At 42.2% G+C, this 21,652-nt stretch overlaps 1 protein-coding gene across 4 annotated transcripts; it reads left to right on the top strand.

Annotated features, from left to right (window-relative positions):
* The first annotated feature begins 741 nt into the window (after nucleotides 1–741).
* On the top strand, nucleotides 742–21,608 carry NCOA4 (nuclear receptor coactivator 4). 4 transcript variants are annotated; one of them, XM_081158513.1, is made up of 10 exons: nucleotides 742–883; nucleotides 13,016–13,167; nucleotides 14,381–14,521; nucleotides 14,659–14,747; nucleotides 15,049–15,157; nucleotides 16,132–16,221; nucleotides 16,753–16,896; nucleotides 17,926–18,939; nucleotides 19,379–19,519; nucleotides 19,803–21,608. In XM_081158513.1, the coding sequence occupies exons 2-10, from the start codon at nucleotides 13,030–13,032 to the stop codon at nucleotides 19,806–19,808; spliced, it is 1,872 nt and encodes a 623-aa protein (XP_081014639.1). In that variant the 5' UTR covers nucleotides 742–883; nucleotides 13,016–13,029; the 3' UTR covers nucleotides 19,809–21,608. The 4 variants fall into 4 exon arrangements, with proteins under 4 accessions (XP_081014639.1, XP_081014637.1, XP_081014640.1 ...); XM_081158511.1 differs by having other exon boundaries at nucleotides 751–883; nucleotides 16,750–16,896; XM_081158514.1 differs by lacking the exon at nucleotides 742–883 and adding an exon at nucleotides 7,010–7,544.
* Nucleotides 21,609–21,652: the final 44 nt, after the last annotated feature.

The following is a 21,652-nucleotide window of genomic DNA, read 5'->3' as shown; positions in this document are numbered from 1 at the left end:
CTAAAATCTCCACCCTTGAAATCATTAAGACTGAGGCTCCACTGGCTCTCTCCTGGGAGCAGCCCTCCCCCCAATAAGCCAGCTGCTTATGTTGGGTAGAAGGAGGAAGGTTACATGGGAAAGTAGGAATTACAGGCCTGGGGAAGTGGGCGAGATATAATGCTGGACTGCAGGCACTGCGGGCAGGGTGGAAAAGGGCGGGGGGCCTCCAGGACGCCTTTGTTTCCCGATCGAGGCTGTTCCTCCTTCCGGGAGGAGGGGAGGCCTCAGGAGAGGAGAGAGGGCGGCCTCCCAGGGCCAGCTCCCCCGGCGCACACCCCTCGGCCGGCTCAGAACGCGCCCATCAGAGCCGAGCAATCTCGGTTCACAGAGCATGATCAATATTTCTTTTAACTATAGCTACTCCGCACTGGTCTACTCCTGCCCCTAACACGACTATTCTATTTCTGCCCCTAAGGATACAAGTAGAATCATACACTATTTACCCTTTCGCGTCTTCTGCCATTTATTGTATCTGTACGCTAAGGCTAAATAATATCCACCTGTGAGGGCATCTGCTAGGACAGGGTCACGCAGTATATTACTTGGTACAAAGTTTGTCTTCAACAAATGTTTTTCATTTGACCTGATTATTCTGGAAGGGCGAAAGGACGGGGCCCCAGGGCACAAGCAACACCGCGCGCCTGCGCTCCGCCCTCTGCCGGGCACGTGAGGGCTTTGGGCCGACCGGAGCGCTCTCGCGAGACTGTCAGATGTGCGCGGTGAGGCGTGAGAGGAAGGTTGTGCTACCGCGAGAACTCCGCCTTTCGGCCCTCGGCTGGTGTCGGGCAGCGTGTGTTCACGAAAGGTCCCCTCGGATCGCCCGGAGTTCCGTTTGTAGCCGGTAAGAACGGAGTGGCGGGCGCGTCTCCTTCGGCCTCCCCGCGGCAGGCAGGTCGGGGCGCCCTGACCGCCTGCCTGACGGGCTTGGGCCTGCCCTGCGGGGCCGGCCCCCTTCTCGACGCGCCCGCCGGGGCCGCCTCCCGCCGCCTCCCCGGGCCGGGCCTGCCTTCCTCTCCCGGCCAGCGACGCCCTCCGGGGCCTCCCGCCCGCCTCCCCGGGCCGGGCCTGCCTTCCTCTCCCGGCCAGCGAGGCCCGCCGGGGCCGCCGCCTCCCGCCGCCTCCCCGGGCCGGGCCTGCCTTCCTCTCCCGGCCAGCGACGCCCGCCGGGGCCGCCGCCTCCCGCCCGCCTCCCCGCCTCCCCGTCTCCCCGTCTCCCCGGCCTAGACGGCGCCTAGTTTTTCTTGCTCTCCCCGGCGACCCTCGGAGCAGGGGGGTTGGGAGGGGGCGTTTTCCAGAGAGTGCCCAGAATATATGTATTCCTAACCTGTTGGGAGGAAACGTGAAGAAGACAATGTTTTTATTGTATGCCAACACAACGTTACTTACTGCCTCGGGCAATTCTCCCCACGATCCCTGTGCGTAGCTTGATTATCTCCTTTTTACGGAGGAGAAGAGCCAGGCTTGCTCATTCATTGATTCATTCCACCAATAATCGTTTACTCAGTGTCTCTAAGTTCGGGTGTTCAGGATACAGCAATGATAAAATAGACACAGCCCTTATTTTCGTGGAACTAAATTCTTGTGACAGGGACGGCAATAATCGTAAGTAGCCTTATTGTGTGACCTAACCGGTGACGTGGTCAAGAAGGGCAGAAGTCAGAGTGCCAGGGTCTATCTGACAGCAAAGAGCTTTTTTCACCATACCATTTTGTGTTGTTTTCTAATTGGGGTAAGGTTCATCATAACAAAATTTTGCACCGCCCACTTGGTAATTTGGAAATATGGTTGAGTGAGCATGGGCAGGTAATCATACTTGGCTTATTTTTGCACTGCGATCCTAGTGTGACATTTCTGAGTTTTAAAAGATGTGAGATGCCCGGCCGTGTGGTTCAGTGATTGAGCTTCAACACAGGAACCAGGAGGTCTCAGTTGGATTCCTGATCAGAGCACATTCCTGGGTTGTGGATCCCCAGTAGAGGGCGTGCAGGAGGCAGCCCATCCATGATTCTCTATCATCTCTCTCTCTCTCTCCCTCTCTCTCTAAAAAAAAAAAATCAATAAAAACATATTTCAACAAAACCAAAAAGCCCCTATCAGACCCTTTGAGGAAGACTTCCCCAGATGCTGCAGTGGGGGTGGGTTGGGGGGTGCATGTATCTTGTGGCTTAGGAAAGTTACTTGGTTTGCACTTTACAAGGTTTGCTAGCTTGCAAATTTGTGAAGATGATTGAGATAATATTTGTAAAGCCTAGCCCTGCTGGCGTGGCTCAGCGGTTGGGATCTCCGTTTGATTCCTGGTCAGGGCACATGCCTGGGTTGTGGGCTAGATCCCCAGTAGGGGGTGTGTAGGAGGCAGCTGATCAATGACTCATCATTGATGTTTCTCTCTCCCCCCTGTCTGTTCCTCTCTCAGAAATCAATAAACCTAAATTTAAAATATATATGTATATGTAAAGTCTAGCACGATAACATTTTATTTCTCCTTCCCCCTCTTCTATGGAACTGTTCTTTGGGTCCCTAGGGAAAATCCTAGCAGTTTCAAGTTTATGATATTTTGTGTTCAATTAAACCTTTACAATTACATTATTAATTTTAGGCAAACAGGTATTTCAAAAGTGGGAAAGCATGGGGATCTGTGTAAGGAAAGGAAGATGTGATTCTCAAAGTGGAGGAGAGATCTTATTTTAGGACTCCCCATCCCCACCCGCATTTTATTAAATCAGCTTAGCTGTTCCAGAATCTCAGGAACCTGTGTATGGGCTTCATAAAATTGCACAGGATATTTTGACACATATCCTTCCCCCCGTTGGCTAGTGCTCTATAATAATTTCCCTCATAGAGTAAGTGTGAGCATACTGGAAGACATTCATTGCTGTTTATTGCTGCTGATGGGCTTTTAAATCTTAGTCTCTTGTTTCATAGAATTAGTATTTTCTGCTTAGTTTTTGGTGAATCAGTGGCAGTTTCTCTAGAAGGCAAGTTCACCATTATTTCCTCAGGAACTATCACTATGTGTCAGCTTAGGCACTCAATACGTGTATGTTGAATGAAAACATAAAATCTTAATAACTAAATGTAACAATTCTGTTCGGTGAAGGAATGAATAACTGACAAAATAGGTTAAAACTTTTTGCATGTCTATTTGGTCATAGATAAGTAAGTCTTTTAGTACTTTGATGATTACAGGTTTCATGAGAACATAATCTTGGGTATTTATTGAGTTTTATTCTGGCATTATTGCTAATCTCACAGGCTTTAGAGGAAGGAAAATATTTTATCACTTGTTTACTTATGTGGGGAAAACCACAAGATGTTTACCGTAGAAAATCAGGGATAATAGATACATAACATGTTTTTCTATCCTTGACTATATTATGGTAAGAAGTTTCAAGTTGAAGTTAGGGCACAGCCCCAGTTCTGAAAGCCTACTAAAACTTCTGTGGTGTCCACTGGAATGTTTGTGGCACTGCAAAATCTGAGAAGAAAAATCCAGAGTTGGCTGTAAGTACAGTAATGTTTCTCCTTTAACTGACAAACCTGCTGGTGCTTGTGGATCTGTTTATCTGAGCTTTGATGGGTCTGGCATCAGAAAAGACACCTTATCTCAGTGTCTGTCCTAGAATCATGGTTTCAGTGGCAGTACCCTTGCCAGTTTTATCTTGTTTGAAAGCAAACTAAAAGTAATAGAAACATTTCCACTTCTGAAAAACCTTCTTGAACCTAATGAAGGCCTTAGTGGGGCACCAAGTTGATTATCTATCTTTAAAGCAGAACTGTGCCATACTTATTATAACTGGTCTGAATTTAAGCATTTGTTCATCATTTATTCATCCGTCCACTTATCAAACATGTATTAAGCCTCCGTTGAGTTTAGGGCCACAGCATTGCACAGCTCCAGGGACACTATACTCTTTCTGTCAATTCAAAAGTGCACATAGAATGTGAAAGGAGTTGGTAATGCCAGGGTACTGATACCAGGCTATCTATTCAGCATTAGGGTGTACAAAGCCAGGTAAGACATGGTCTCTTCTCTAGACCTCTCAGGCTGTAGAGGCAGACATGTAACAATAAAGGTAACATGTTACAGGTATCATGCTGTAAACCTGTGGAGATTACAGTGGGCCCAGAGGAAGCAGCAGCTAACTCTATTGACCAAAACTATTGAGGAATGGGGTGTTTGGTCAGGAAAGATTTAGTAGTGACTATGACTTGAGCATAGTCAGAAAAATGGACAGGAAGGAACTGGCATTGGTGGCAGAGTGTGGGAGAGCCAAGCTGGACAAAGCTCAATTAGCCTGGACTATGCATGGAACGAACTGGCAGATGATGGTGTAGGGGTTGCTCTGGGGAGACTGCAGGAGAGTCAGGCTGAAGCCAGAAAATAGAGAATTTTATTGCCTTTATAAGAAATTTGGACTTTAAATGTTTTTTATTTTATTTTATGATTTTAGACAGACAGGAAGGGAGAGGGAGAGAGAGACAGAAACATCGATGAGAACCTGGGACCAAGCCTGCAACCCAGGCACATGCCCCAACCTGGGATTGAACCAGCAACTTCCCCGTGCATGGGTGAAGCCACTGGAGAGTTATAGTTTATGTTCTCTCTAGATGAGCTGATCTACTAGGAAATGAGACAGCATAAAAATCTTGAAGCAGAAGAGAAGTAAAATGCTTTATGAATTTTTTCCCTTTAGAACCTAAAAATTTCATAAAGATCCAAGGGCAAGTAATGCAGTTTAAGGGAGTGAAGACGTGCTTGCAAATTGGTCTAACTGCAGAATTCTAATAGATCTTTATGATTCCCCCCCCCCCCAGTCTTTTTATGTTTATGTAATATTTAAAAAAATCACATCATTATAGTAACAGTTGAAGCTGGCATGAGCTGACAGAATAAACACTGAATCTCAGTAATTGTGTAATTCAGTGGGAATTCAAGTGAGGCTGAGCTGGAGCATTTAGGGAAGCATTGGTCATAGAGACCAATCTTTTAGAAAGGGCATAGAGACCATTGGTTATGTAGGCGATAGTCAACATTGTGACTATAGGGGCACATAGAAGAGAGATGAAAGTTCTTGGCATCAGTTACATTTTAATAGACTGAAAAAGTCCTCCTTTCTAGCCATTGACTGAAAGTACAAAGGGCCATAAAATTTTAACTTTTCATTCAGAGGTATTTCTAGTTTTTTTTTCTTGTGCCTTCACAAAATGTTATCAAATGAAAGTATTTTGAATTAAGAGAGAAATTGTTTTCTCATTATTTTTGGTAATGAATGCCTGAAATGGGATCCAAGAAACTATGCATCACAGATAAAGCAGGCTCCTCCACAAACTGTTCATCTGAAACCTGAGGGATGCTTAATTGAGGGTGATGGCCTTTAGCGTTCCCCCTCCCCCCCCTTTTTTTTTAAATTCCCCACTTGAGGATGTTTTCATTGACTTAGAGAGAGAGGAATGGGAGAGCAAGAGAGCCACAACCTAGTTTTGTGCCCTGACTGGGAATTGAACCTATAGCCTTTTGGTGTTTGGGAGGACAGACACTCCAAGCAACTGAGCTATCCAGCCAGGGTTAGTTAGGGTTCCCTTTTTGGTCATGTGATTTTTTTTTTTTCCTCTTACTGTTTACAAAAGTAGTTTTATATGTATAGACAAAAGCAAGTATTTTACATTAAAAAAAGTTAATTGAAAGGGAATGGCTGTGCTGTCTAGATTTTGTCTTCTGGCGAGTTTGGAGTACCATGCACATGATTATCATAAGACAGGAAGTACTTAATGTGTGCCAGGCACTGTCCTAAACACTTTACACATATTAATTCATGTAATTCTCATTGAGTTGGTTCCATTATTGTCCTCATTTTACAGATGGGAAACTGAGGCACAGATTGGTTAAGTGACTTGCCTAAGGTTACTTTGTATCTAAGTGGCAGGGCCAGGTTTGTACCAAAACAGGTCCATCTTCATGACGACTGTGTATTGTATTATTGCGTTTCCAGGCAGGGCTCTCAATTTCACTTCTGTAGTCATAACACCTAGAATAGTGCTCAGCATCTGGAAAGTGCTCAGTCAACTTTTGTTCAATGAAAACCGTCCATGAGTGTTAAAGCAGTGCTGCACTGAGGCCGTGTAGGAGTGTGGAGTGTACGAGAGAGAGAATGATCCAGAGGGACACGTGTGTGCATGTGGCAATGGGAGGGGTGGATTACATGTACAGATGTGTCAGAGATGTGAGGAGATGTCTGAAAGCCTGAAACAAAAGCTGGGCTGACTGATAATCTGAGAGGGAGTCTTAAGCTCTTGGCCAGGAACATTCCAATAACTCGGTAAGCCTCTGATTGTCCCAAGTTTGTTATTTCTCTGTAATGATTAGCAGTAAAATCCTTAAATCATAGATGTCTTGAAGATTTGGGGCGAGGAGGGGTGGGTGGATATGTAGGAGGTGGGAATGGGACCAGGTGTTAGAACGGTGGGGTCACCAGGGACCTGGTTCAGCAACCTCACTATTTGAATTCTGGCTAGGGAAGAATTCAGAGCCAAGACTTAAACTATAAGAGAACATTTATTTGGAAAATTACAGATGTGGAAGAAGTAATTCCTAGAAGAAATAGGCTTAGGAAACAAGTTAGAGAGGTTAAGGAAAGGCCCTTGGAGCTTGGGAGTAAGAAAGGTGATGGTTAGGTGCCTGGGGGAAGGGGCAGGGGGAAGGCGCAGGGGAAAAGGCAAAGGCTGCACCAGGGGTGGGAAAGCCACTGGGTCCTCTGTCCTAAGGGTTTTAAGGGTGGAGATTTTAGGGGAGGTCCCAGGATAAGATCTTAATAGAATATTCAGCAGTTTTCCAGGTGTCCTTTCAGGATCTAGGTCTCCACTGATTAATTGGTCGGATGGGGGGGCGGTCAGTCAATTCAATTGGTCCTGAGGCAGCCATGGGGCCACTGGTCTGGTTTTGTTGCTCTTCTGGGCCTGGAGCTGAAATACAACTGAGGCCCCGATGTTATCTCTAGGGAGGTAAGGTCAGGGGGTCTAAACCACAGGACCAGTGATATGCTAGGGGAGGGAAGGTCACCCAGGGGGGGAGGTCCCACCCTACAATTGTCCTTTGTTAGGCACCCTGGGCTTTCTGCCCTGGTGACCCGTCCCTAGGCCACGGCCTAGCTCTGCTCACGCCTAACTGCCTACCACACACAGGCCCGCCGCTGGAGCAGGTGGATCGGAGAGGCCGGATAGGAGCCCCTGGCGCCAGTGGGGGCTCTGCCATCCGGCTTTGCCCAAAACAGCTGGGCCGGGATGGAGATGCCCAGCCGGGGACCTAGGCGTTGTTGCAGCGACGCCGGAGCCTCTCAGGAGGCTTCGGGCCCCTCCGGCTGCCCGTAGGACCCGGCCGCCCCTGCGGCGCCGTGCGCTCCAGCCAGTCACGCGAGCGGGGCGGGGCGGGACCCTCCGCTCCGGGTCTTCCTCCCCCGGGTCCCGGTAAGGCAGCCTTGGGCTCCGCGCAGCTCGTGGCTCTCGAGGTACGTGTGCCGGCCGCGGCTCTCCAGGGGAGCCCCGGGGCGGCTGGCCTTTGCTGCTGAGCCGGGACGCGCCCCGGGACGCGGGGGTGAGCGCGGGGCTGCGGCGAGAGGCCGCGGGTCTTACAGTGTTGGGGAACCTGGGGAGCTGCGTGAGCCACTCTTGCTTTTGAGCTAGATAAGCCTTTTTGGAGTTGGATGGTAAAGACCAATTTTGTGGTCAGTTTTCAGTAACCGTTCCCGGAAGTTGATTAGCTGGGATCGATTGCTCATAATAGCTTGTATCAAGGCAGGCCAGTCCGAGTTCAGTAAGCTCTGAAGTGTTAACCTTAAAATACGGTCTTGTGAATTTATTATTACCTTATTTTATGTAAGACATTAACCTTTGTGTGGTTTTAAAAAATTATGGGGAAACATTCTGAATTTCAGAAACAACTTGTCTTAATAAAGAATTAAAAGTGGGCTGGCTCTAGGATAAGATATAGAGATAAAGCCTTTTATTTTTTTTAACTGAAGGAAAGTGTGAAGTAAAGAACTGTCTCAAGGTAAAATTGAATGTGGAATATTATTGTTTTATAATTTTCCCCCCAGAAATTTTGTACCAACGGTCAAATATATGGTGGGCAAAAGTAGGTTTACAGTTGTGAGTACTCAGTTTAATTCTTGTATTATTAATTAAAATTGTATTATTTGTATTACAACTGTATACCTATTTATTAATCCATAGAACAATAGGTATCTTGTGGATTGTGCTTGAAGGGGTTGTGCTTCTAGCAATGATTCGGATACCAGGAAAATAAATAAAAAGTGGAATTTTAAAAAATTTTTTTTTTTGAAAGGAGGGATAGGTGGGAAGTGGGACAAATAGCTGGAAGCTGCAGTTATAGAGGTGATCCCTTCCAGGCCTTCATTCAGACAAACAAGTGGAACTCTGAGTGGTTGTGATACAGGTGTGGGATCAGAACCCAGGGCTCTTGCTCCTGTCCTTCGTACATGTTTGAAGTGTGTTTGGTGTGCACTGGTGTTTGGCAGTGTTTTGATTGTTTTGACATGCAAAGGTACTATTTATTTGCTAGCATTATTCAGGGAAGAAGGTTCTGAAAAATTGTCATAATTTATTGAGGGCTATGAAAATGGACTGAGAATCTTAATGGAAGTATAAATGTTACTATTTCAATGGTAATTGGAATGATAATTTTGGAATATTAATTTTAAATTCTAGTGTTGGTAAATAAAAATAGTTTATGGGTAATAATACACTAAAGGAAGAACAAGCTGGTCAGAGGGACAGAATCCAGGACTAGACCTTGGAAACCCGTATCTCCCCTTTATGGCTGGCTATGGTCCTTCAGTGGGTCATTTAAACTGTCTGGGCCTTTGTGGCTTCATCTTTAAAATGACAGTAGTGTGCTAAAGTGATGGTGAAGTTTTTTCCAACTTCAAATTGTGGTTTGTGTCAGTTACACATGGGTCACAACTCTGGAAACTTTATGGTTAAACCATATGATAATGACTCAGCTTCATTAGTGGTTAGTTGCTCAATTTTGGTTCCCTGGTCTTTGGACTTGATAACTTGATTTGTGCAAAGCATTGTGCAAATATGGCATATATAGTTTGAAGAAGTCCTCTTTTGTTTTTAGGATATATGTGTGTCTTCCTCCTTCCCCCTCCCCCAAAACCTAGGAATCCTAGAGGCAGGGGAATTTTAGAAAGCACTTAAACTTTTACCTTTGTCTCAAAAACTGTATGTTTAAGGCAGTCTTCTTTGGAAGGTGGTGGTAGGGCAGTAGTTTGGATTATAAAGGTGAATATGAAAAGACATTTTTAGTAGTCATTCATTGATTTGAATTTTAGAATTAGAGCTGATTTGGTCCATTCTTTTTACAGGTTAGAAAGTAGGCAAACATGTGCATACTTAGTTTAGACTATTGAGTTAATAAATGGCTAAATGATTATAAGTCAGGGCCTCCTCACTTCAAAGCCTTTTCTAGCATCAGTGCTGCTTTCTATAGTCAGTCCAAAGGCGGAGGTTCCTAAAGTTCCCATAACTCAGGTAAATATAATAATAACAATAAATGCAGTATTAAAAAATACAGTATGCAGGGTCTGGGTTAATGCTTATAGGCAGATAATGTCTCACTTAACTTTACTGCAGCCCTTTGTAGCTGTTGCCATTTTCTCCATTTTTTTTTTTCCTCCAGAGGAAATTGAGGCCAGAGAAGTTAAATAAATAAGTTCATGGGTCTCAAACTTGCAAATGCAGCTGGAATTTTGGTTTGTCCGACCCCAGAGTAACCTGTTAACCATTACCCTTGCTTCACTGGCACTCGAACCTGAAAGAAATGGTGAATTGTTGAAAATGGCTATATGAACTAGTTACCTCAAACAAGTCTTTTTTGATGTGGCATTTCGTAAACCTGGTTGAGGCTTCACCTCATTGTGATTTGAGCTCCCCTGTGTAGCGGGGTTTTGATTTCAGCTCTGAGGGCTTTTCCTCACTGCAGTACAAGAGGGCAAGCATTACACAGCTCCCCTCTTGGGATTGGGCTGTGGAAGCTGACTGCCCCATAGGGAGGAGGGGCAGAGCCAAGGGCAGCAAAGGGACATACACCCTGGGACTGGCCATAAAGAAATGAAACAGGTTTTCTTAGTGGCTGACAAATGGGCTCTAAAGACCTTGTTCTAACAAGATGATTGTTTTGAAGAGTAACACTCATTTTAATTTGAAAACTTAGTAAGTATTGGGGGAAAACTAGTTTTATAACTTTTAAATCTCATCCTACCTTCTGTTCACAAGTGATAAAAGAAAAATCCAACTTGAGTACTTTTGCCATATTCTACTCTTATCAGGCAGTTAGTTGTATAGTGTTTGTGATTCAGTGAGAAGACTGACTTTGGGGATCTAGTGATACAGTCAGCACTGTATGTATTTGAATTTGTCTCCCATATGGCCTAGAGCTCAGGTTTTTTTGACATCTTGAAGCAGCATTTTAATTTTATTGATTAAATTTTGCACTGTGCCTGGCATTATCGCATTTCACACAAATGGTGAGGACCTAGGAGTGGGAAATTTGGCACATGTGAAATTTGGTTAATACATTTGAAAGACGGCTAAACATGCCTTGCATATAACTAACCTAAGTGCAGAGTGAACCAACTTGTGCTAACGTGGGGGCACTCCAGCTCTCCAAAGCTTAGCTGACATTTCACTTGTGTTATGCAGGCCTTTTCAAAGTCCCTACAGTATGTGCCAAGTGTACACTAATGTCTGTGCTTAAAATAGGACAGCTTATAGTATGAAAAACGAAGGCAGCAAAGTAGGTACAGCTTGGTGTTTGAAGGGTTGGAAAAAATTTCAAGGAGATTGAGGTAACAAAATAACATGGTGAAGTTAGAAAGTTTCCTGTATCTTTCAGTTTCTTATAGGAAGTCTACTTCCTGAATGTGAATCTTTTGCTGAGATGGTCAAAAGAAAGCCTACTGGGCTTCTTCCTCTCACTGTTCTATTTCTGAGGATGGGGAACACAATGCCTTTCTTCCTTCCCAGCTTCTAGCTAGCCACCTGGCCCTAAACCTAGGCCTGAAGATGCAGCGCAAGCCAAAGCTGCCTTTGTTCCAGGCGAGCAGTCAGCCACATCAGGGACTACCTTGGGTAGGCTGCTGCTCAGTTGAAAGCTGGCTTCTCTGAGGTCATTGCCTTCAGGCCTGTTGGGAAGTTCTTTCGTATGTTGCCTCAGATGTCTCCTTAATCCCTCCTCCCCCACTTTAGGTTATTTTGAGCAAGCTTAATTCTTCTCTTTGACATGTCTCCAAATATTTGAGAAGAGACTTCTCTTATCAAGGTTAAACAGCTTCCCTTCTGTAGAAATTTGTCATGGGTTTGAGGCCTCTTTCCCTTTCCTAAATGCTTCTTTCTAAAGTGTGTTATTCAGAAAGAAATTTCAAATATAGTCTAATAAACATGAAACAGATTAGTCCTCTGACAAACACTGTACTTTTGATGAATTCAGTCAAATAGTGTGTTGGTTATCTCCCCTCAGGCCCAGTGCACTGCTACCTCATATAGGGCTCACTTTCAGTTTAAAATCTCCACCCTTTAAAAAATTTATGCTCTTACTTTGTCCTACCCGATTCAAGTTCAAAAAATTTACATTTTGTTTTATAAGATTTAACAGCTCTGTGGAGATTGTTTTGGAATTTGTTGCTCTCACAGTCCCATGCTATCTCCAGCTTGAATGGCTGCCTTCTGTTTTCACCCAAGGCATTAGGAAAGTGGTTGAGAAATTAGGGAAAACAGGGCCACGCCTCTGAAAACTTCACAGCTGGCTTCAGTCCGTTATCCTGTGAGTACTTTGTAAAAAATTATCTTATGATTTAACCTGATTGTATTTCTGTTTAGCCCATATTCACTTTGTCCACAAAGGTAGCATACAACCTTGTCACAGATCTTACTGTTGGCCAGGTATATTGTGTCTACTACATTGACTGGCCAGCTTAATGAAACTATCCAAGGACATAACTTTGGTGTCCTAGGGCTTAGTGAACCTGCGCTGGGCTACAGCTGTCATTACTTTCTTTTTCTAAGTGTTTAGAAACCATGTTTGATTCTAGATCTATCCAGGATAGACACCAGTGGCTTCTGTCAAGCCCTGCTTCATTGAATTTTTGGCTCTTCTGTCCCAGTCTTGCCTCATTGTATCATTGGTTATGTGCTATTCTTTCCACTTCTATTTCATAACTCTCGTAAACCTAAGCTTATTAGAGAACTCTGTAGCTTGCCACAGTAATTTCTGTAAGTACCTCCCTTATGTCAGAATCCTGTGAAATTAATTTGTTAGACTTAAGTTCTTGGGAGCTTCCTAGCTATGAAGCCATTCCTAAGTTGTTCCTAAATTTAAAAAAATATGTAAAAAAGAAAAGAGAATTTTAAATTCAGTCCTCTCAGTAAATTTAGGTAAATGCCAGATCTAAACAGTGTTCTAAGCTGGTTATCAAGCCTTTTTTGCAGCTTTTTTTCGAAGTACTGTAATTATGATCCTTCTAGAGCTTTTAGACTTCATCTCTAAATCTGTAAAACAAGAGCACATGCCCCTTATGACTTCATGTGGGTTATAAATAGAAACTTACACTCTATGTTCTTTTAACTTTTTGGAGGCTGTATGCCCTATTGATTCAGAAAAATTGGTGTATTTTTTCAGAAATAATCTGTTCATATGTAAAGTGTCACTAAAGTAGATGCATAGAATTTTACGGCAGGAATACAATAGTGGTGGGCCGGGAGAGGAGGTGGGCAGGGAGAGGAGGCAGTATTTATTAAGAGTTTGCCATGTGCCCGGTCCTGTGATGGAAGAAATCTAAGCAGTTAGTAACTGGGAGTTGGTTGGAATGATCATTTGGGGGAGGTTTGAAAGGTGGTTTCTGGTTGTAATTATGGTGCAGTTTGGATTGTTCTTTTGTTTTGTTTTCTTTTAAAGGAACAGTGAGCAGAATGAGTACCTCACAGGACCAGAATGGCTCCAGTAAGAGAGAACCCCTTTCGAGGTGTCGTGATGCACAGAGGGATTTGGATCTTGCTATTGGTGGAGTTCTCCGGGCTGAACAGCAAATAAAAGATAACTTGCGAGAGGTATGATGTGTGCTTTTCTCTTGATGTGTCTGGATTCAGCACAGTCATGGTTAAGAGCATGGCCAAGGGTTGGCTTCTCAGTGCCAACCAAGAAGCTTCACCTCATGCCTCACATGGTCTGCCAGAAGTGTCGATGTCTTTGATTCCAAAGGGAAATAAAGCAGATGTTAGAAGAGTCTGGAAAACCTTGTACCACTTCAGGGAATTAGCTCAGCATGCATTTTTGATTGCTCTTCTGTATGGTCCCTGTGCCAAGTACTGCCATCAATAAAAAAAATAACAAAATGAATGAGCAGTGTGCTGCTTGTCTGTGTCCTTGGTGCCTAAAGGATGGCACTGGATCCTGTCCCCTATCATCTTTTAACTTGGTGGTAGCATGGTTTTGGTGGTGGCATGGCTTTGTAAATGACTGTATCAGAGCAAGCCAGAATGAAATATGTTTGCTCTGTTGTCTTAATAGTATTCTCTTGGTGAGTGGGTAGACAAAGTAATATTCTATGACTTTGAAATACAACTTTATTTTGCAGAAAAATGTGTTTGAAAGACAGTTTTTAAAAATGTGGGTTCTCATTGATGATTTATAACTGTTTTGATTTTTCCTTAGGATTTTTATATATATTCCTCTTTGAATCACTGTTTATGCTTCCAGAAACATTTAATTTACAATTTTACTTAAACTGTCCACCCTAGTGGTCTCTGGCTATTGACATGTAGTGGCATATCTCTTTATTAAATTGGCCTACTTTCAATGGATTGCTCATTTGTAGGGTGAAAAAAGAGATAAAGGCTAGCTGTTAAGTCAATACTCTTGTCTTATTCCAGTTATAAATTTATAAAACTATAGGTTTTCAAATTACATGAAAAAACTGAGGGGGATCAGTATTACCTGACATATTCATTAATTTTCTCTTGATTATTTTATGACACCCAAAATAAACCTGATCCTCTTAGTACTGTGGGAGAGTTTTAGAGCTTAGGTATGCTTTTATGGCTGGAATTCTTAAACTGGATCCTTGGGCCTTTGGGACACTGAACCCAGAAATTACAGGCGCAATTTTGAACATATGCATTTTTCTGGGGAGGTGCTTGATAGATGTCATTCGATATCCAAAAGGATTTGTGACTCCCAAAAGTTTAAGAACCTTACTGTTCAGGGGAAATACATTTTTTGGGCTTATAACACTAGTGAAGCTACTGTGTATGTGTTTCCTAGATCAAAGCCCAGATTCACAGCTGCATAAGCCGTCACTTGGAATGCCTTCGAAGCCGCGAGGTGTGGTTGTATGAACAGGTAGATCTCATCTATCAGCTTAAAGAGGAGACACTTCAGCAGCAGGCCCAACAGCTTTCCTGGGTAAGGTGGCTGATTTCTAGAGAATGTCTTTCCTGTATTGAAGCGTGAATATAGATCCTCTGAAGTGCTATTTGTAACTTGGATATACTTGGTGCCTTTAGTATCATTGTGGCTAGATGATTTCCTCCTTCTTTCAGTTACTGGGCCAGTTCAATTGTCTTATTCATCAGCTGGAGTGCACCCAAAGCAAAGATCTGGCCAATCAAGTCTCCGTGTGCCTGGAGAGGTAAAGACTATTTTTGCTTCTTTTGAGTTTTGGCTCTTTGACTTTGGTGTATTTAAAAAAGGTCAGTTGTGTAACTTACTGCTGCACCTGTTGGATTTGACTTGACTTCTCTGTTCCTGTGATAAGATCATCTTTATATATTTAATATTATACTTGGTGCATGGTTAAGTCATCTACCTTTGGTTGAGAGTCTTAGAAAAGTACAATCACTTCAAATAATTCACAGTTTGGCTTTTGTTTTGAATGAAGTTGAAATAGATAGTCCTTAAAAATAGCCAGGTTTTATTTACTTTTTCTCCAGACTGGGCAATTTGACCCTCAAACCTGAAGATTCGACTGTCCTACTCTTTGAAGCAGACACAACTGCACTGCGCCAGGCCATCACCACGTTTGGGTCCCTCAAGACCATCGTGAGTAATACTGATCTCAGATGGTTCATAGGGTGCTTCTTAGGTCTGTGAACTCACACATGGTCTTAAAAACATCACATTTTTACTATGAATAGTGGTTTTCTTGAGAATTTGGTGAACTTCAGAAATTTCACATTCTTGATTAAGTTGACAGAGCATTAGGCTGGTAGTTCTTGGGATGTGGTATTGACTCATGGATAATCTCAAGAATTCATCTGGTATCTCTTAAAACCTTTGATGTATTTCTTATAAAATTTATGGCTTGGTCTTTCATATAAAGAACTAAACATTGTCTCATTTGGGTCTTGTTAAAAGTAGTGATACTACCAGTTCTGGTTAAATTTCTTATAGTTATGTAGTAGAGAATTCTCAGATTTGATAACTACTTTGTAGGTCATTGAATTAATTAATTAAAATATATCTTTATTGATTTCAGAGAGAGGAAAGGAGAGGGAGAGAGAGAGATAGAAACACCAATGATGAGAGTCATTGATCGGCTGCCTCCTGCATGCCCCCGACTGGGGATTGAGCCCACAACCCAGGCATGTACCCTGACCGGGAATCGAACCCCAAATGCCTGGATCCTGGGTCGACGCTCAACCACTGAGCCACGCCCGGCCAGGCTGTAGGTCATTGAATTTAGTGTAAAGAATATTTATTCTATAGAAGTGGTAATGCTGCCCTGGCCGGTTTGGCTCAGTGGTTAGAGTGTTGGCCCGTGGATTGAAGGGATTCTGGCCCAGGGCATGTACTTCGGTTGCAGGCTCAGTTCCCTGTGGGAGGCAGCCAATTGATATGTCTCTCTCACATTGATGTTTCTCTCTCTCCCCCTTCCACTCTCTCTGAAAAGCAATGGGAAAAAAAAAAGGTAATGCTTTGCTTAATACTTTGGAAATTTAAGAATGACAGTTTCCCCTTTTTTTGGTATGAAAGTGCAACATTAACAAACAGATTATTTTGCTTTTATATTATAGCAAATCCCTGAGCACTTGATGACTCATACTAATCCATCAAATATTGGGCCCTTCATGGAGAAAAGAGGCTATATCCCATTGCTAGAACAGGTAAAATGTAATTTTGTTTCTGATAACTGAGTTATTACTTGGCTAATATTTCTTTTGAGTTTTAACTAAATCACTTTTTTTTTGGCTGCCATTTATTTGTAATAAGGCACCAGTGGTAATGAGTTAGTTTATACAATTAAGTGCTTCCCTTGAGACTAATGCAAATAGAAATTTAGATGTTTTATAGGTATTAAGAGAAAGTTACTGTTATCAATTACTTCATAAGAAGTTGTCATCAGCTCTCTGTTTGGGTTGGTTCTCTCTTAAGGATCCTTTTCTTTATAATTCATAGAGATTATTTACTTCTAAAGGCAATTCAAATACAGGTTTCTAGACATTTTGAGTTGAGAACCTTGGAGTTCAGCCGTACTCCTTTTATAATTGTGAAAGTGTAGCTTAGGGAAGTCATGTAATTTCTGATGGGTCAGTGGCAAGCCAGGACTAGAGCTTAGGTCTCCTGCTTTTCCGGTGTTCTTTCTACTGCACTTGACATTGCCTCATTTAAGCAGCAAAGTATTATGTGATTAGCAGAAGTCAGCATCCATCACCACAGCTGTCCCTCTCAGTGAATGGCTCCTTGGAAGCAAACCTGCCAATGGTCATCAGGCTCCTTACATACCCAGCACCAATCTCCAGGACTGGCTGACCCAAAAGCAGACCTTCGAGAACAGTCAGGTGTGTTGTTGCTTTATTGTTTCTGAGGTAGATGTAGAAGATGGGGTTAGTTGCTAACAGATAGTATGTCTTTGTTGAAACATGTATGTTTAATAATTTGTAATTACAATAGTGACACCTCTTCACCATAAAGTTTAGAAAGCTATATAAAGAAATACAAACCCATAATACCAACATGCAGAGACTACTGCTGTTAACATTTTTATTTATATATTTTATTTTTGTATGCATACATATACTTTAAAAAATTATCCTGTAAGCCCTGTTTTGGCTAGCAGATTTTTTTCACTAAGAGAGCATGAATATATTTTTCTGTTATTTAGTTTTTTCCATAAAATCCTTAATAGAATATAATGTTTCATCGATTGGCTACAACTTTAATCTCCAGTTTTTAAGGATATAAACAAAGTTCCTGTAAACATCCAGGAGCTATTTGTATAAGTTCTTTTTTAGTTCCAAATTACTAGAAATTGAATGCCTAGATTACAGTTTTAGATACATATTACCAACTTGGCTTTCTAGGAAATTGGTATCAGTTTATATTCCCACCAGCAGAATATTGACTGTTCCTGCTTCCCTGAAACTTGTCTAACAGTGGTAGTTATTTATAAGTTTTTTTTCTGAATTTGACACAATTCAGAGTTTCTTTCATTTAATTAAGGAAATTGAATAATTTTCATGTTTATTAGCCTTTATGATTTGCCTAATTATCTTTTGCTTATTTTGCCTTCTTTATTCATAAAGGTATATTATGTAGAATTAACTTCTTTTCTATCTATGCTACAAATGCTTTCTCCTAGTTTGCATTTAATATTTTTCACTTTGCTAAATTGCAGGAATTGGTATTTTTATGTACACAAATATATATTTTAATATTGCAACAGAGAAATTCCTTGTCTCTGTATCTTAAATTTAGAAACATTGGGCAATGCAGGGAATAGGCAAATGGAACTCTTTTATCATTGAATCATTGAATCCCAAAGCACTCCTAATATTCAGGTGAACTAATACTGCATACTTTTTGCTTAGACTTCTGCCAGAGCCTGCAATTTCTTTAATGATGTCTGGGGTAACCTAAAGAGCTTGGAAAACTGGCTCAATAAGAGTCAGCAACAAGAAGTTCCTGAAAAACCAAGTTACCAAAAGGGTAACAGCTATTCTACCACCAGTTCTTACTCCGTTGATACTGAAAAGGTTGAAGATCTAGAGCGTCTTGATCAAGATGAGATGGATCTTTCTGATTGGCTGTTGACTCCCCAGGAATCCCCAAAGCTGGAGAAGCCTGGGAATGGCAGCTGTGAAACCAGTGAGAAGTTTAAGCTCTTGTTCCAGGCGTTCCAGGAGTCCTATAGTGTGAATGATTGGCTTGTCAAGCCTGATACCTGTACCAATTGCCGGGGCAACCAGCCCAAAGGTGTGGAGATTGAAAACCTGGGCAATCTGAAGTGCTTGAATGACCACATCGAGGCCAAGAAACCCTTGTCCACTCCCAGCATGGTTATTGAGGATTGGCTTGTCCAGAACCATCAGGACCCATATAAAGTAGAGGAGGTCTGCAAAGCCAATGAGCCCTGTACAAGCTTTGCAGAGTGTGTGTGTGATGAAAATTGTGAGAGGGAAGCGGTGTGTAAGTGGCTGCTGGAGAAAGAAGGAAAGGATAAAAATGGCGTGCCTGTGGAACCAAAACCTGAGTCAGAGAAGCGCATGGATTCCCTGAGTCTGTGGCTCTGTCCTTCCAGAAGAGAGGCAACAGAACAAGCGAAGAGATCAAAGGCAGTGGCTCCTAGAATTGCTGATGCGTTCACGGCGATAAGGAACAGTCCCTTGTCAGAGTGGCTCGTCCTACCATCGTGCAAAGGAGGACATCCCAAGGAAGTGCCCAGTCCTGAGGACACAGCCGGCAAACAAAAGCTTGTGAGTCCCGTGGCCGCTTCCTGGTGTCCCTTTAACACAGCTGACTGGGTCTTGCCAGGAAAGAAGACAGGAAACCTCAGCGAGTTATCCTCGGGAGAAGACAAGTGGCTACTTCGAAAGAAGGCCAAGGTAAGCAGGTATCAAAATAGCACCATTTGAAATATATTTAATAGATTTTTACTGTCTTAATCCCAAACCTTGCAAATGGCCCAGCTCCTTAAACATGTTAAATTTGGCTTCAGTATTAATTTTGGTGCAATGGTAGCAACAGAATGGAGGATTTGTGATTCCTGAAGTTTCTGTGCATCTTCCAGGTTCACAATCCCCATCCTTCGGGGGTGGGGACACACACACACAGACAGACACACACACACACACACACACACACACACACACACACGCGCGCGCGCCCCGCCAGCCTGTTTTATTGCTATTAATGGAAAAGATTTAGGAGCAAACAGTTGTCACCTTTGTTCTTCTTAGAATGCCTAACATTTACATTATTCTTCGTAGACACTGTTACTGGGACGGTTACTTTTAGCAACTCACTCTTTTTGTCTTCTTGCAGGAAGTATTACTTCATTCACCCCTACAGGAGGAACCTAACTTCCCCCAAGACTGTTATGACCTCCCAGCAGTCTGTGATCTCTTTGCCTGTATGCGGCTTAAAGTTGATAAAGAGAAGTGGTTGTATCGAACTCCTCTACAGGTAGGTAAACGCCACTAGTGCAAATATTACAGATTTTACTGCTTATGTTTTGTCTTATGAACTTTGCCCATTGAACCATGTTAATGGAATATTAGGCAAGTGAGGGTGGGAGAGAGGGAGATCATAAAATTTAATGTATTTCACTTGAACTTGCTTTATGAAATAACTAGGCCATATGTGAAAATGACATATTGAGAAATGAACATGCCAATGCTTTAAGGTGGGGAGAAATGTTTTCATGCTACAGTGAAGTGACTCTTTCTATGTGGACTTTTCTTTACAGATGTGAAGGAATGGAGTAGTGGAGTCAAGCAACTTTTTTGCAAATTATCACATTTCCATGAGCCGAGTGACTGCAGCTTGCCAAATCATTGTGTTTCTGGGTGTGACCAGCTAGTTTAGTTCCTTTCCTGCCTAATTTTGAACTAGTGAAGAGAAGTCATCACATTATGCGTTACTGTGTAAAAGAAAAAGGCTGTTTGTTGATGCTAAGGTGATTCAGTTCCTTCTTATTAACTTAATTTCCCCTACACTAGAAAGAAACACAGCATCTTGGTGGATATTTCTTTCATAAGCCTCCACTGCTCTTTAGATTGGGTTATTAGTACATTAAAACACTGTATTTTAAAAAATGAAATAGATCTATAATTGGGGTGTTGATTAAAGCTAGTCAACTTCCTTCACCTTTTGATTACCCTATTTGATGCTTCCCTTGCTGTGGTTTTTTCCCCATTAGTGGTGGAAGCTATTATTTTTTCTGTTTAATATATAGCATATTTCACACAAATAACCTTGAGAATATAGTGATTTTTTTTTTTTTTAAACCAAAATGTGTATCAACATCTTAGCAATTTTTTTTTTTTAATCCTCTCCTGAGGATATTTTTTCCATTGCTTTTCAGAGAGAGTGGAAGGGAAAGAGAGACACATCAATCAGGGAGACACATCAATTGGTTGCCTCCTGCACGCACCCCAACCAGGGCTGGGGATCGAGCCTGCAACTGAGGTATGTGCCCTTGGCCGGAATTGAACCCTGGACCCTTCAGTCCGCTAGCTGATGCTCTAAGCACTGAGCCAAACCAGCTGGGGCCATCTTGGCAATTTTTGACATTAATTACAAAACATTTAGCCCATACATCAGAGTCTACATTTTCTTTTGGGAGAAATTCAGCTACTGCAAATTTTGTCTTTATTTCCTTCTTTAAGTGTTATTAAATTATGTAGTGAGCTATTTTAGAAGGGCTCTGAATTGCTTCAGAATATCCTGGGTAGTTCTAACCTCTGAAAATATTCTGAAGAAATGCAGGCAAAAGATTCCCAGTGCTGCCTAACCCAGCGGCAAAAGGCAAGACATGTTAGAAATGTAGTACTCGAACCCTTCATTGTCCTAAGGGTTGGTTATTGGTGCATCCTGGAAGTTGAGCTTGACATTGACACCTGGTGCTTTTAACTAGGGATAAGTTAAATGTTCTCTTACTGCAAGCACAGTGTACCTTTACCTCTAAAAGTACAATGCAGTGACATTTTAGTGCAGAGGCCATTCTGAACACTTGTGCCTTGAGGTGTTTATTGAAGCTTTATGAAAACTGATGTTTTCTCAAGATTCTTAAAGTCACGTCCATGCTCTAAAAAGTTTCTCTGCAGGACAGAAATGGGAATTATGTTTTTAAATTCTCTGATATAGCTGCTTCCCAGGCCTTTATTGAGCCACTCAACTTGCCTTGGTATATGATATTGGAAATACTTAAGTTTGTGATGTCATCACCTAGAAAGCCCTTTTGGGGAAATTTCAGTCTGACAGTGTTGTTTGCCATAGAGCTTCATTGGAATTCTTGAACCACAGCTGGAAAAAGCAAGCCCTCTTTTTATTTTTAGTCTCCTCCAGACACCATTTAGAACTTTAATAAAGGTGGTGGGTAAAACCTTTTAAGGAGCCTTTTCGTTATCTTAGGTTGCAGGAAACTGTAGTTTTTGAGATTGAACACTGTGTATTACTAAATTTACATTAATAATCCCTTTGCTAATGAGTATGTCAGTCTTTTGCATTGATGCATTTTGTACACCCTCCATTAAAAGTCTTAAGAGCCGTAGTCGTGTGTATTTGTAATTTGTAAAAGTACCTTGTAACAATATG

Source organism: Miniopterus schreibersii (assembly GCF_964146895.1).
Source record: "Miniopterus schreibersii genome assembly, chromosome: 14".
Lineage (NCBI taxonomy): Eukaryota > Metazoa > Chordata > Mammalia > Chiroptera > Miniopteridae > Miniopterus > Miniopterus schreibersii.
This window is presented reverse-complemented; position numbering and strand designations above follow the sequence as displayed.